The sequence below is a fragment of the Coloeus monedula genome (assembly GCF_965178545.1).
Source record: "Coloeus monedula genome assembly, chromosome: 19".
Classification (NCBI taxonomy): domain Eukaryota; kingdom Metazoa; phylum Chordata; class Aves; order Passeriformes; family Corvidae; genus Coloeus; species Coloeus monedula.
In genome coordinates, this window is record NC_138799.1 from 5,467,522 (window position 1) to 5,480,005 (window position 12,484).

At 47.0% G+C, this 12,484-nt stretch overlaps 1 protein-coding gene across 1 annotated transcript; it reads left to right on the forward strand.

Annotated features, from left to right (window-relative positions):
• The first annotated feature begins 1,484 nt into the window (after positions 1–1,484).
• JPT1 (Jupiter microtubule associated homolog 1) lies at positions 1,485–11,803 on the forward strand. Its single transcript, XM_082293917.1, has 5 exons — positions 1,485–1,623; positions 4,233–4,375; positions 4,990–5,087; positions 7,002–7,029; positions 10,882–11,803. Exons 1-5 carry the CDS (start codon positions 1,568–1,570, stop codon positions 11,028–11,030), a joined length of 474 nt encoding a protein of 157 aa, XP_082150043.1. The 5' UTR covers positions 1,485–1,567; the 3' UTR covers positions 11,031–11,803.
• The last annotated feature ends 681 nt before the right edge of the window (positions 11,804–12,484 follow it).

Genomic DNA, 12,484 nt, shown 5'->3' on the forward strand with positions numbered 1-12,484 from the left:
TAATCTGCCTCTAAAAAGATGTGATGCAACAGAGAATTCCCTGGGGATCTAAATAGTGGTTGGAGCTTTTTCAATTAAAAAAAAAACCCAGGATTTTTTTTTAATGGATCCTAGATTAGCAAAAATAAAACACTGGTCCTCTTTGTGTATATTTAACAGTTCTTCTCTTTCATGATCTGTGTTAATTTTAAGGCTGGTGTTAATTCAGATGCTGGACAACTCATGTTGTGCATAGAGGGATGTAGCACAATCCACGTGTTCTCCAGACCAAAAAGAAATACCTTTATCTAGAAAGTGTTTTGGGGCTGTTGTTGGTGGAAACTGGGAGGGGTGGCTGGCACAGATGGGTTTTCTTTCCCCTTTCTTCCTACTTTACGCAAGTGCTAGTTGAAATAACGTTGCTGATGCATAGGTTTTAGAGTAAAAGTTGTGATCAGGGAAGCATCTGTGTTTGTGGAAGTTGCAGGGAAGCTCCCAGTCACCAAATCAAAGGTGGATGTGACAGATAGGTCAGCAGCCAACATGTGATTTAAACCCAGTGCCGTGAGTTTTGTGCTGGCCTTGGTGCGAGATGCACAACCCAAAATGTGCAGCCTTGTGCTTTTGACAGCCAGGTGAGCAGCGTCGCTGGGCCTTGTACTCCAGCTACAAAAGCCGTGCTGGAACTCAGTTTTCATGCAATAATCCAAAATAATACACCGATATTGCAAATTATTTTATTCTGCCGTGATTTTTGAGTTGTTGGGCGTTCCTCACCAGGCCTGTGGCCCTGCAGGCCCTTGGCTGTGTCTCAGCCCTCGTCGGATCCAACCTCCAAGGCCACAGCAGCCTTGTGCCAACACCTCCCGCACCGCGATGGGCTCGGTGCGGTTCATCCCCGTACCTTGGAGCTGCTCCGTGACATCTCTGAGGTACCTGCAGGGCTTGCACAGGCCGGGCATGGCAATGAGTGTGAGGGAGCCGGGCCTTGCGCGGCCAAGGGGATGCCAGGGGTGGGTTTGGTGGCACCATGGCCGCTTTGGTGGTGTGCCCTGAGCGGTGTCTGCGGGGACAGGAGCCATGCAGGGGGTCACGGAGCCAACGATGGGGCAGCACAACCTCCCTCACGGCCCGGCCCCTCCCGGGGCCCCTCAGAGGGGGAGCGCCGCGGGGACTTTTGTCTGGCCTCAGGTGCGCCTGAGCCAATCACAGCTCGCCGGCGGTGAGCGACAGCGCTCCCGCCAATCAGCAGCAACGGGCGGCACCGCCCACAGCCAGTCACCGCAGAGCAGACGTAGTGCTTCACCAATGGGCTCTCAGCGGTGAGGCAAAGGCGCCTCGGAATAGACAGCGAGGCGGGGCAAGTGGGAGAGTGGCAGGGCGCTGTCCAATAGGATCTCGCGAGTTCATTTGAACCGGCCAATGAGGAGGCCGGAGGTGGGATGGGCTTGCGGTGTGTATAAAAGGTGCGGGGGTGCGGGCGGCGGCTGCAGTTGTCACCGGTAGCGGTAAGGTCCGGTAGCCGGAGCAGTTCCGTCCCTCGGGTCCTCACTGTACAGAGCCCTTCCCTCGGTCCGGCCCCTCCGCCATGACCACCACGGCCACGTTCTCGGGCATGGACCCCAATGGCAGGAACAGCTCCAGGTCTGCGGGGCTCTAGAGGGCCGCTGGGACCCAGAGGGCGGTGGGTCTGGGGGTCCCGGGGAGGGCATGTCCGGAGTGTGCTGGGGCGTGGTGCTGGGGCGGAGGCTCCGGCCGGGCCGGGGCTGTGGGTGTGCGGTTCCTCCCGGCCTCTCCCGGGCGGGTCGGCCGGGGGCGGGGGCGGCCGCGCCCACCCGGATGGGCTACGGGGGCATCCTGGGGCCGCGCCGTGCCCGGGGGAGGAAGGTGCGGGAGCTGCCGAGACCCGCCCGGGCCGCTCGGTGCGGCCCCGCCGCCGGCGCCGAACAAAGAAGGGAGGCGACTCCCCGCCTCGCCGCGCAGCCACGGCGCGGGGGCGGGGGGCACCGCGCCCCTCCGCCTGCCTGCCTTCCCCACATCGCCGCGGCCCCCGCGCCCCTCGGCCCCGCGGAGCCGCCGCGGGCTGGGTGGGGCCGGGCGAGCTCCATTGTCTGCGCTGCTCGCCCCCCCCGCCCGCCCCGCGCCGCTCTGCCCGGGGGGGCCCGTTCGGTCCGCGGGCTGCCGGTGCTCGAACCGGGGTCGCCCCTTCCCCGGGCCGCGGCCCCGCTCCCGAGGGCGACCCAGGGGTGGGGGTGGGGGGGGGGAGAAGCGGAGCCTGTCTGGAAACAAAGAAAACTTGGCAGGTTGGTCTGGAGGAGATGCACAGCGCTGGGTCGGGCACCCGCGGTCTCGGGAGTCACAGCTGGAGAGGATCGTGTCGTTTTCCACACTGTCGTGGCTTTTTTCTCTAAGGTTGTGGCCTGACAAAGCGGATGCTTCCTGTTCCCTTTTGGTTTTTCAGAGTGTATTTTAAAGCAGAAAAAAAAACAAACCCAACCCTTTACGAAGCTTGTTTTTAAACCTTTTACTTGAGCTCTTCCTGGAGCTGTGGGTGGATTTTCGGTGGACATCACTGGGCATGAGGTAGAATTTTAACAGCATGTCATTGCTTGTAGTTTAAACATGGCTTTCATAAAGCAGGTTACAGCATTTGATGCTGTGAGAGGCTTCTAATAAAATCTGTCAGCATTTACCTGAGGTTGGTAAAAGCGATTATTCCTTTCTAACAGTTTGAGTGATGGATTTTTTTTTCCCCCCTTCAGTTGCCTTTTCTGTTAATGTCATTAAGTCGGTCAGTGGAAACTGTTGTGCCCTTAAGAGAGTACTGGTTTCACTGCTCTGGTAAAAAGAGGTGATCTAAGGTTTGGGAGCAAGCCCTGCTTTGAACAGACTGTTCTTCAGATTAGTAGCTGCAACACCTATAACTAAGAAAATAAACCTTCTATACGTTTCCTCACAGAAAAAAAAAAGATAAAGGAGTGATTCAAGACCATTACACCACATCTTGATTCAGAAAGGAGACAAAACAAGTCATAATAAAACACATTCTCCAGTCTCCTGGGATCCTCCCATTAGCAGCTGAGCATTAGTAATTCTTAGTAAGAGAATTTGTTAGGAAAAGTATTTTTCTGGTTAAGAAAATATCCATGTCACACACCTTTAGGAATTTCCCTTGCCATTGGGGTGTTTGAGCTCTGTAGCATGGAGAAGCGTTTTTGTGTTGCAGCTGGAATGTAACAGGCACAAGTTCTCTAAAGATGTGAATTGTACAGTTTGACACACTCTTTGTGTTGAATTCCCAGGTTTGGAGCATTAACAAGCTGGGTGCTGTTTCCTGTTCTAATTTTGATTAATTAAGTTGCTAAGAAGAGGAAGTGTGCACCATCCTTAGTTTGTCCTGGTGTTCATTTTGGAGCCCTGGAGGTCTTTAAAGACCAGGAAGCCCCAGGTTCTGTTGATGTCCTCACATCTCTGGGAGTTTTGAAAGTTCTCACACACAGTTTTATTCTCCTGGCTTTTGTCTGGCTTCTCCAGCTAACCCAGAATCTCTTGCTTATGAAAATAAGATCAGGAGGAGTTTATGTTTCAAGATTTGTTCTGCTGCAGCTGTTCATTTTGGTTGGGTTCTGCAGGTTGGAAAGCAGACTGCAATCAAGCTCTTGAAGTACTGAGCAGGCTTCTTTTGTGTCTGTCTAAGAGCAGATTGTTAGATTTAGGTTACATATCTGGAGCTTTGTACATGTGTCTCTCCTAATAATAGTCAACTGCAAGCTGTTTAATTTCACTTTTTACTTCTAGACCAGCAGCATGCTGCAGATTTGAGGGTTTTTTCCTGAGGAAACAAATCTAAATAAAGGCTGCAGCCCCCAGCCATCAGTGGTGCAACCAGTCCTTTGATTCAAACTTCAGTCTTTGCTGTGCAGCCAGTTTGAAGATGAATATTAACCTTCCCAGGGTACTCTTAAAAAAGCTGGAATTTGACATGCCCACATAGTTATTTTTATTTTTTATTTGGCTCAGATTGATGGGAGCAGCCCTTGCTGTGACACCGGGTGGAACAAGGGCACAAGTAGAGCGCGGGAGCATTTTATTTTTGTAAGTGCCACTGAAGAGCAGTGGAGATAAGAGTGCCAGGATGGAATTCTGGCTGGAGCTTACCTGGGTAGTTGAAGTGATGTGCTGGAGCCTCTGTTTGACGTGCTGGGAGTGCAGCTGGGGGCTGGCACAGGGTGTAAAGCTGCCTCTCTCTGCAGAGTGCTGCGTCCTCCCGGCGGCGGCTCCAACTTCTCCCTGGGCTTTGACGAGCCCAAAGAACAACCCGTGAGGAGGAACAAAATGGCATCCAGCATCTTTGGAACTCCTGAGGAGAACCCACCTTCCTGGGCTAAAGCATCAGGTAAGGCTGTAGTGCTTTGTTTCCACATCTGCTGACGGGTATTGATTCATTTTGTGGCTTAGCCTGATGCTGCTGGTGGCTGTGTGGAAACCAGAGTTCCCTTCCTGCTTGGTACTTTGGGGCTACAAATCATGTCTGCTTGCAGGGGATTGTTTATTTCTCATTAATTTCTTCCAGGAGGGTTTATTTTATTCAAGTGTTGGGCATGTTACAAGCAGAGAATTGTATTTTGGATGCAATTTCTCCAAGTCACACAAGTGGACTTGTGTCTTACTGTTTGGAGTAGCACTAATTGGTCTTGATTATTCAGAGGAAGTTTATCCTCGTGTTTTCACAGCTGGGATTAAGCTTCCCTTTCTGCAGAACACTTCCAGTATGGGTGGCCTTGGGATCCCAAACTCCATCTGTTTAAATGACACCCTCATTTGCATGGGGTGCTGTTGTAAGACAGTAATTTGTGAGTTATTATCTAAAGGACCAGGACTCTTTAGAATGGCAAAGCTGTAATTTAAAAGAAGAACCTCTCCCAGTGTACCCAAATCTATGACTATTTATGATCTGCTTTCACATCAAGTTTATCTTGCAACCTGGTTAGAATCAATCTCTGCTTGTAGGGGCTAAGCCAGGTGAAACCAGAGACAGCTGTGAATCGTCTGGACCACAAAGAACAAACTCAACTGAGGCAAACTGTGGAGACTTTGTAGATCCCAAGGTCAGTACTTGACTACAAAGAGCCTGATAATGGACAATTCACACTCTGTGTGGGATTAATTTATCACGGATGTTCACACAGTTGGAAGCATTGTAGGATTTGAAGCCTTTCTCTCAAATCTGTTTTTTCCTGAAGGTTCCCCTTTCCATCTGGTACTCTTCCAGTATGCTGAGGAAGGAAGGGCTGGATTTTTCACAAGGACCACTTTGTAGAGCTCTTTACCCATCTCATTGCTGAGACAGTAATGAAGTGGTGTGAAATCTGATTTCAGCTCTGTGTGTAATTGTGGGTTTAAACATCTCACAAACAATAGTTACTACAGCAAACTCTGTGTGGGTCTGACAAAGAACTTGGTTTCACATCCCAGCAATTTCTTACCTCAGTAGCATCAATGCCTGTTTTGTTTTAATAATACCATCAGGTGTGTTATTTTCTATATAAACTCCTTACTTAGTGGCAATATGGAGCATGATTTGTGGTGTTAATGGTGTTAATTAAGTGAAATTTGCTAGATGTGTGACTACATTTAATGGGAAAAACAGGGTTCTTTTGAAACACAGTAAATTCAGGAAAAAACCAGTAATTCCTCTGAACTTAGGTCCCTAGGAATGTATGATAGTCTGTGTTTGCATGAACAAAGTGGAAAAAAGAAATCTTGTTGTTTAAAACTCTCCAGCTGTAGGTTTTCTGAAAAGAACTGGGTAGGTAAGTAATTGATCTCAAATGTTGTAGCAGACACCTTTCATCATAGGTTTTATTTTGGTAATTGGCATCAAGCACCACAGCCCATTTTTGTTATTAATTGTAGCTTTAAGTCACAAAACTGTTCTTTGTTACAAAAAATGTCTTGTTTCAATTTAGCAAATATAAGTGAGTTTATTTTCTGTGGTATATTTTCTGCTATAAATTTAACTGTTTAGTCTAATTCTACTTTCTGCTAAATTGTTTTGAATACTGTGGTTCTCAGCTTTGCAAACAGATTCTTCCTATGTGGAATACTTTACTTTTATGCAGTAATTCAGCTGCAAACAGCCTGAGACTTAAGGTGATACATTTGTGTCAGTTTCTGTGCTTTTTTTAATCCAAATTTCTGCAGTTTCACTGTGTAGTTAGCAATGTTAAATCTATAAAAGCTGATAAGCCTGATGCCATTGAGGAGCCTTGGCTGCTGCTGGGAGACTCCCTATTTTTGTGTCAAGCTGCAGCCTGTGAACAGATTCAGTATGCAAAGAATGTTTAACTGTTTATGTAGTGAAGGAAGCTTCATCAGGAACAAAAAAAGCTGATCTGTATTTCACAAATGAAGTTAAATACCCTGGGCAGAACAAATGCTCTTGGCCTTGCCAACAGATAAATGTTCAGTGTTGCAAAGAGTTGCTCAGTAGAAAGCAGAGGACACTCAACTCTTGCTTGTTGCTGTCATAGTAATTTTTTTGCCCTTCCTGCTGGGCAGTGGGAATGTTCTGGATCCTGTCAGTGCTGCCTGATGTGGGATGCTCTGTACAATAAAGTGTTCATACCCACCTGTGTCCTTCACTGTGGGAATAACAAATGTGCCACGTGTCATCAGGATTACTCCAATATCTGTTTCAACTTTTAGAAGTATGTTAGGTAAAGAAAGAGCTGCTTAAGTTATAAGTCAGTCTGTAAGAAATGGTGCTTACAAACCCATTATTTCAGTCTGCAGATTATGAGTGCAGAACCCACTGTGCCACTCTGGGTTCTGTCCCTCTCTTGGAACCCAGAGCCCATTGCTGCTGTAAAAGTGCCTCCCTGCATCTGTGGTGCCACATAGAGCAGTGTGTCCAGTCACACCATGTGCCAGTGGTCACACCATGCAGGAGTATCCACTTCATGGAATAGGAAAATGCTTTGTGAGACATGAGATGTAACATGTTCCTCTCTCTTTTCTAGGGAGGAGATGTTGGTGGTGACATTTTTGGTGAGTAACTCCCTTGGACTCCTCTAGTAAAAGCCTTTTGCAGGTGGCTTTGCAGTAGAAGAGGATGTAGGATCTATAAATGGTCATTTATTAGGAAAGAGGAAGCCTGGGATTGTCACTGGAATCCATCAAAACAATGTGACCAACTGCTTCAGTGGAGTGTGGGCTTGGAGGGAAATGGTGTAGTGCTGTTGCTCATCAGGATAAAAAGGAGAACAGTCCTGTTGGTTTATTTTGCCAGCAGCTGCTGGTGTCAAGACGTGTCTGAGTACTAGAAGGTAAGATGGAGACTGTTTTGCAAAGAGTTCAGTGATTGAAAGGCCAGACTGCTGTTAGGGTTGCTTATAATTAAATAGGACAGTCAAAATAATTGATTTTAGTTTAGCAGTTTCCTTCTTCCCCACAGTCTTCTCATACAGCAAACTCCGCATTGACAGAAAGAATCAAACCCAGCTACTGCTTCTGGAAGTAGCTGCATTAACCAGCTCTTAACTTCCTATTGCTTTTAAAATGCTGATTTCTGCCAAGGAAGTTGATCTGCATACTGCAAATCGCTTGTAAACAGAGGCATTTCCCCTTCAAGTACTTTTTCTAGCTCTGAGGCTGGAAATGTCTCCTTTGCAAGATTCACTTTAGGAATAGCTGACTTCCTGATGACAGGAGTGTGTGTGTTGACTGCTGCTTTCCAAGTGCTACTTTCAACACCTAAGAGTGGTGGGACATCCCTGAGGCCATTAGCACCTCCGTGTCCTGAAAAGACTTTTGGTGGGAGGGGGGAAAGCTTTTCCAGATCTTCTGCACTACCTCTGAGTGGTATCTGTATGCAAAATAAGGGTTGCCTCTCTAGCAGGCTGCTTCTAATGCAACTGCACAGGCTCTAGGATTTCTTTCCCATGTCTGTCTGATCTTAATTAGCACTGTAGGCTTCTAGAGTTTATGCCTTGAGTAGGAGGATGTGGTTTGCTAATAGAAGAAAACTGCTCTAAGGGCTGCTGCTTTGCCTGGTGCTTGTTTAAACCAGCTCCCCACAGGGCAGAGGAGATCCCACAAACAGCAGGGAGGTGACAAGGACTGGGATGCCAGAAAGCAGAAATAGGGCTGCCTGGCATCAGGACAGCTGGCTGAAACTTGGAGTTCAGAGTGGTATTCCTGACTTTTTAAAAAAGTTCACATTTCTACAGGTGTTGTATTTGTCTTTTGGTTTGTTTCTGGCAAGTGACAGTGAAGGAAGTTCTTATCGAGGGTCAGGTAAATCTGTGCTGGGAGGTGGTTAAAAAACAAATGTTATGGAAAGTAGCTGGGGTTTCCTGTTGTGGCCATGACTGAAAATTAAATTTTTGAAGGTGGCCAAGCTAAAATAAAAATAGCAGGGAAAGGTTTGAATGTTAAACTTTCACTGATGGTACTCAGGAAGGAGTAGAAATCAATGCCTCCTGCAAAAGGTGTCTGTGGTAGATACCTAAACGTCCTGATGGATTGTTAAATTAATTCCTGCCATTGACAGCTTTGGGTGTTGTAGCTCAATGGAGCCCAGTCTCACTCATCTGGCTGTGTCACTCCTCCATGTGTCAGGTGGAATGTGTATATTTATTAATCAAGCCTGTCTAGGGTAAAAAACCCATTTCTTTTACAGCAGGGCTCTTGTTTCCTCTTTGGGAGCTGTAGTTCCTTTCTGGGCATCAGAGTTCCCAGTGGCTTGCAGTGCACTCAGCAGGGAGGTGCTTCAGGGATTAGACCCTTTCTGAGAAGGGAAGAGCTTTGATATTTTATCTGGTCCTGTTGGGTTTACCACGTCATTCATCAGGTTGGCAAACTTACTTTGACTATGTGGGAAGTGCTAATGTCTATCAGCTACACAGGGAGCTACAGAAACTTCCCCCAAAGCCTCCTGTGCTGGTAATTCTTGTTTCTTCTGTGATTCAGGGGCAGTGTGAGCTGAATGAATGTGAGCAGCTAAGGAGAATTAGGCAGTGCCCGATTGAGTGTCAGCAGTGCCTGACTTCCACAGGAAGGTGGAGCCTGGATCTTGCACAGTGCTGGGACTGTCCCCAGGCAGGGACATTCAGCACTTGCTGTGTCAGCAGACACTGGGCCACAGCAGCTACAGGAGCTTCAGGCTTAAAACGTGGTGTTAAGTGTTTGTTTCAGCTATGCTGGGTTAGTGAGCACAGCAGAGAATCCGTAGTGGAGATTATTCCTGATTGCATGCAGACTATGCTCAGATGCTGGAGTTCTTTGAGATTATAATAAGCATGAATATGGGGAGGTTCAGTGGACACAAGTGGGGTTTTGGTGTTTCTGATAACATTTTGCATTGGAAAAAATAAACTGAGTTGACACAGGATGTGAGACAAGCTGCTGCTGGGGGTAGGAGGAATAGGAGGCAAAGGGTAGGACTTAGTAATTGCCTTTCAGGTTGGAAAAATGAGCTAGGGAAGGTGATGCTGGGGGTGGTTTTATTCAGTGCCTTCGTCTGTGACCTGGAAAAGGTAATGAACAGTGAAGTATCCAATTTTGTTGATGATATTACCCCTTTCAAGTAGTCAAATTGTGCTGATGGTGGGAAAATCTCACTGTCAGAAGGACTCAGCTAAATGAGGTAGGCAGGATAATCCCTGTGTAAGCAAGTGTAAAGCAATGAATCTAGGGGGGGAGAAAACCCCAAAAACTAAACCATGGCAGCCTTATGTTCAGCTCTGTGCTGTGGTGCTCCCAGGATCTGCCTCAGCTCCTTCTCCTTGAAATTCTTTGAGGTGTTTGGAGGTGCCAGCAAAATACTGAATTTCATCAGGGAGAGGATGGAAAATGACATCATTTTTTTCTGTAAACAATGGTAATACCTTGAATTGTGTGCAGTCCTTGACACGTGAAGAGCAGGGGGTTGTAGTGGAGGTGACAGGGAAGAGGATGGGGTGCAGTGGCTGCTCTGTGAGGGGAGATTGGAATAGTTGTTTGTGCCTGTTCAGTTTGAAGAGAAGGCATGGGGAGGCAATTTGATCAAGATCTACTAAATCATGAAGCTTAAGGTGAATGTGCAGCAGTTTCCTGAATTCTCCCAACCCAGAATTAGTGAGCATGAGATAAAACAAAGGGGTCTGTTGAAAACAGGTGAGGTTCATCTTCACCCTCAATATCAGGGGCTACTTGGTGCTGATTTGGGCCTTTGGCTCAGAACTGGTCGTGCTAACCTGTAAAAATGTGAGATGCTGATGGACTTGCTGTACTCAATTGTCAAAGCAGATACATTAGTTTGCTCCAGTATCTAAAGTGCTTCCTGTGAAGAATTCCTTCTGTGCCCTGTCTTTGCTTGTGATTGCTCAGAAGGATTTAAGATAAAACTCTCACGTGCTCTCCAGGGAGTGTACAATCAGAGCCTCCCCATGCATGGCTGTTCCCTGGTGTGTCCTGTGTGAAGCCTCAGAAGTGTGTCAGATCCTCTTCCCTCCAGTTAGGAAATTGGGGATGCAGTTTGAGCTCCTGCTGGTGCTGCTGTGACTCCCAGCACCTGCTCAAACTCGAGTGACAATGCCAGAGTCACAACGCTGACTAATTATATGTACAAGACTTAAGCCCTAAGCTGCTTGTCATTAACAAAGATGAATTGCTGGTGTCCCCTAATAACAGCTGGGTGAATGTGGCTCTTGCTGAACGCCTGAGACTGAGCTGTAAGGCCTCAGATTTGATCTGAGAAACACTTCTGAGGGCTGAGTCTGCCCTGCCAGTGGTTGATAGCATTGGAGTGTGTCTGTACCCCTGGACAAAACTGACAGGAGCTGAGCTTCCATCTGAGCCAGCCAAACATCTGGCTCTCATCATCCACATCAAACACTTTAAAAGCTTCTTTTCTTCTAGAAAACACTGAGGCTGATGTAGAAGCTGCCCCAGGTCAGAGTGAAGAAAAGTCCCTGCCTGCTGCACCTGTTCCTAGCCCAGTAGCACCAGCACCTGCACCCTCCAGGAGAAATCCACCCGGTGGCAAGTCCAGCCTAGTCCTCGGTTAAACCTTTCCCTTCCTGACTGTTTTGAACTCGTGTCTGTTTTCTTTCCCCCATGCTTGTGAACTGCACAACTTGAGCCTGACTGTACATCTCAAATTTCTTTCATTAAAGAGAAGCACTTTATGTACTCCATCTTTTTTTGAAATCAAGGGTTTTTTTCCACTTCTGTCCTGTGTTTCCCCCAGATCTACTGGAAGTGACATGAGTGTTTTCTAGTGATAGACTTGAGGGAAAGCTTTATGAAGTATTGTAATGTAATTCAAAGGAGAGTAGCTTGGTTCTAAGTGTGCTTAGAAGGTTTTTGTACTGAGATTTTTTTTTTTTTTAGAACCCCTTAGCTTTACAAGGGTCTAGAATCCTGGTTAACCAGGCCAGCAAACAATCAGCAAGAGCAGTCCCTTCCTCCACATGTGGGATTTAGGGATCTAAAAGGCTTCATTGACTGCATGTGGTAAATGCCTTGTGCCCTGCTGTGCCATATAAATCATTAAGTGGTTAATGTACACCATGCTGCCTTTAAAAACAAAATAAATCTTGATACTGGACTACTATGACACAGGGTCTGTGCCAAATAGAGGGCTGATGACCAGAGCCACCTGGCCTAATGCTGGGAAGGGGCTGATTCAGACTTTATTCAGTAAAGGTGGAGTGGATTATATAACTAAGAATTACAGGGCATTTTTTTTTTTTTTTTACAACTGACTCAATGCTGTGCATGATCATGCTGGTGCTTGACCATGAGGTGAAAATCTCATCCTTTAAAGTGTGTGTTGTAATTTCACGAAGCTGGATTGTTGCTTAAAAGTAAATAATATAGAAATTTTGAAGCAGTGTTTCCTGTGTGGGTTTTATTTCATGGTTTTGGTTTTGCTTTGTTCTCAGTTGTCCTTATCTCAGCCAACCTGCCCTGTTCTAACAGAGGAGAGTTCTTAAACCTGGCTCGAGGTCATCAACATATGCCATCTTCTCCTGAAGAGAGAATCTGACTTCTCTCTTCATTTTTGTCTTCTAGATCAGAAAACTGTGGAATATGGCTTGATATATATAATTGTTTTATCCAAAATACTGGTTTTTCTCAAGAAAATTGAGAAAAGTGTATTTTCCTCACTAAAAAGAAAAGAAAGGAGGACCCTAAAAAGGGAGGGGGTGTAATTGAGACCAAACCATGAAGTTCTCTGCTGTCCTGGCAGGGCTCTGCTGCCCAATAAGCCACAGCAGAGGCTCTGTATGGAGCTCCCGTGTCTGCTGGTGCCTCTTCCACCCTTCTGGAAGAACCAGTGCCTGAAAGCACCCTGGCTTTCCAGATCCCTGCTGGAGAAGCCCTGCCCTGGGGTGCTGAACCTACCGAACTGGATTTGCTCTGCCGTGCTCCTCCTCTCCTCCATCTGGGGGGGTTTTCCCTGTAGCTGATGTGCTCCGTGCCCTGCACCAGCTGCATCGAGAGCATGGGGAATTAC

Coding starts and splice junctions, on each gene's coding strand:
- JPT1 (XM_082293917.1), top strand. CDS start 1,568: ATGACCACCACGGCCACGTTCTCGGGCATGGACCCCAATGGCAGGAAC. Junction 4,376..4,989: donor TTCCTGGGCTAAAGCATCAG/GTAAGGCTGTAG, acceptor CTCTGCTTGTAG/GGGCTAAGCCAGGTGAAACC. Junction 7,030..10,881: donor TGTTGGTGGTGACATTTTTG/GTGAGTAACTCC, acceptor CTTTTCTTCTAG/AAAACACTGAGGCTGATGTA.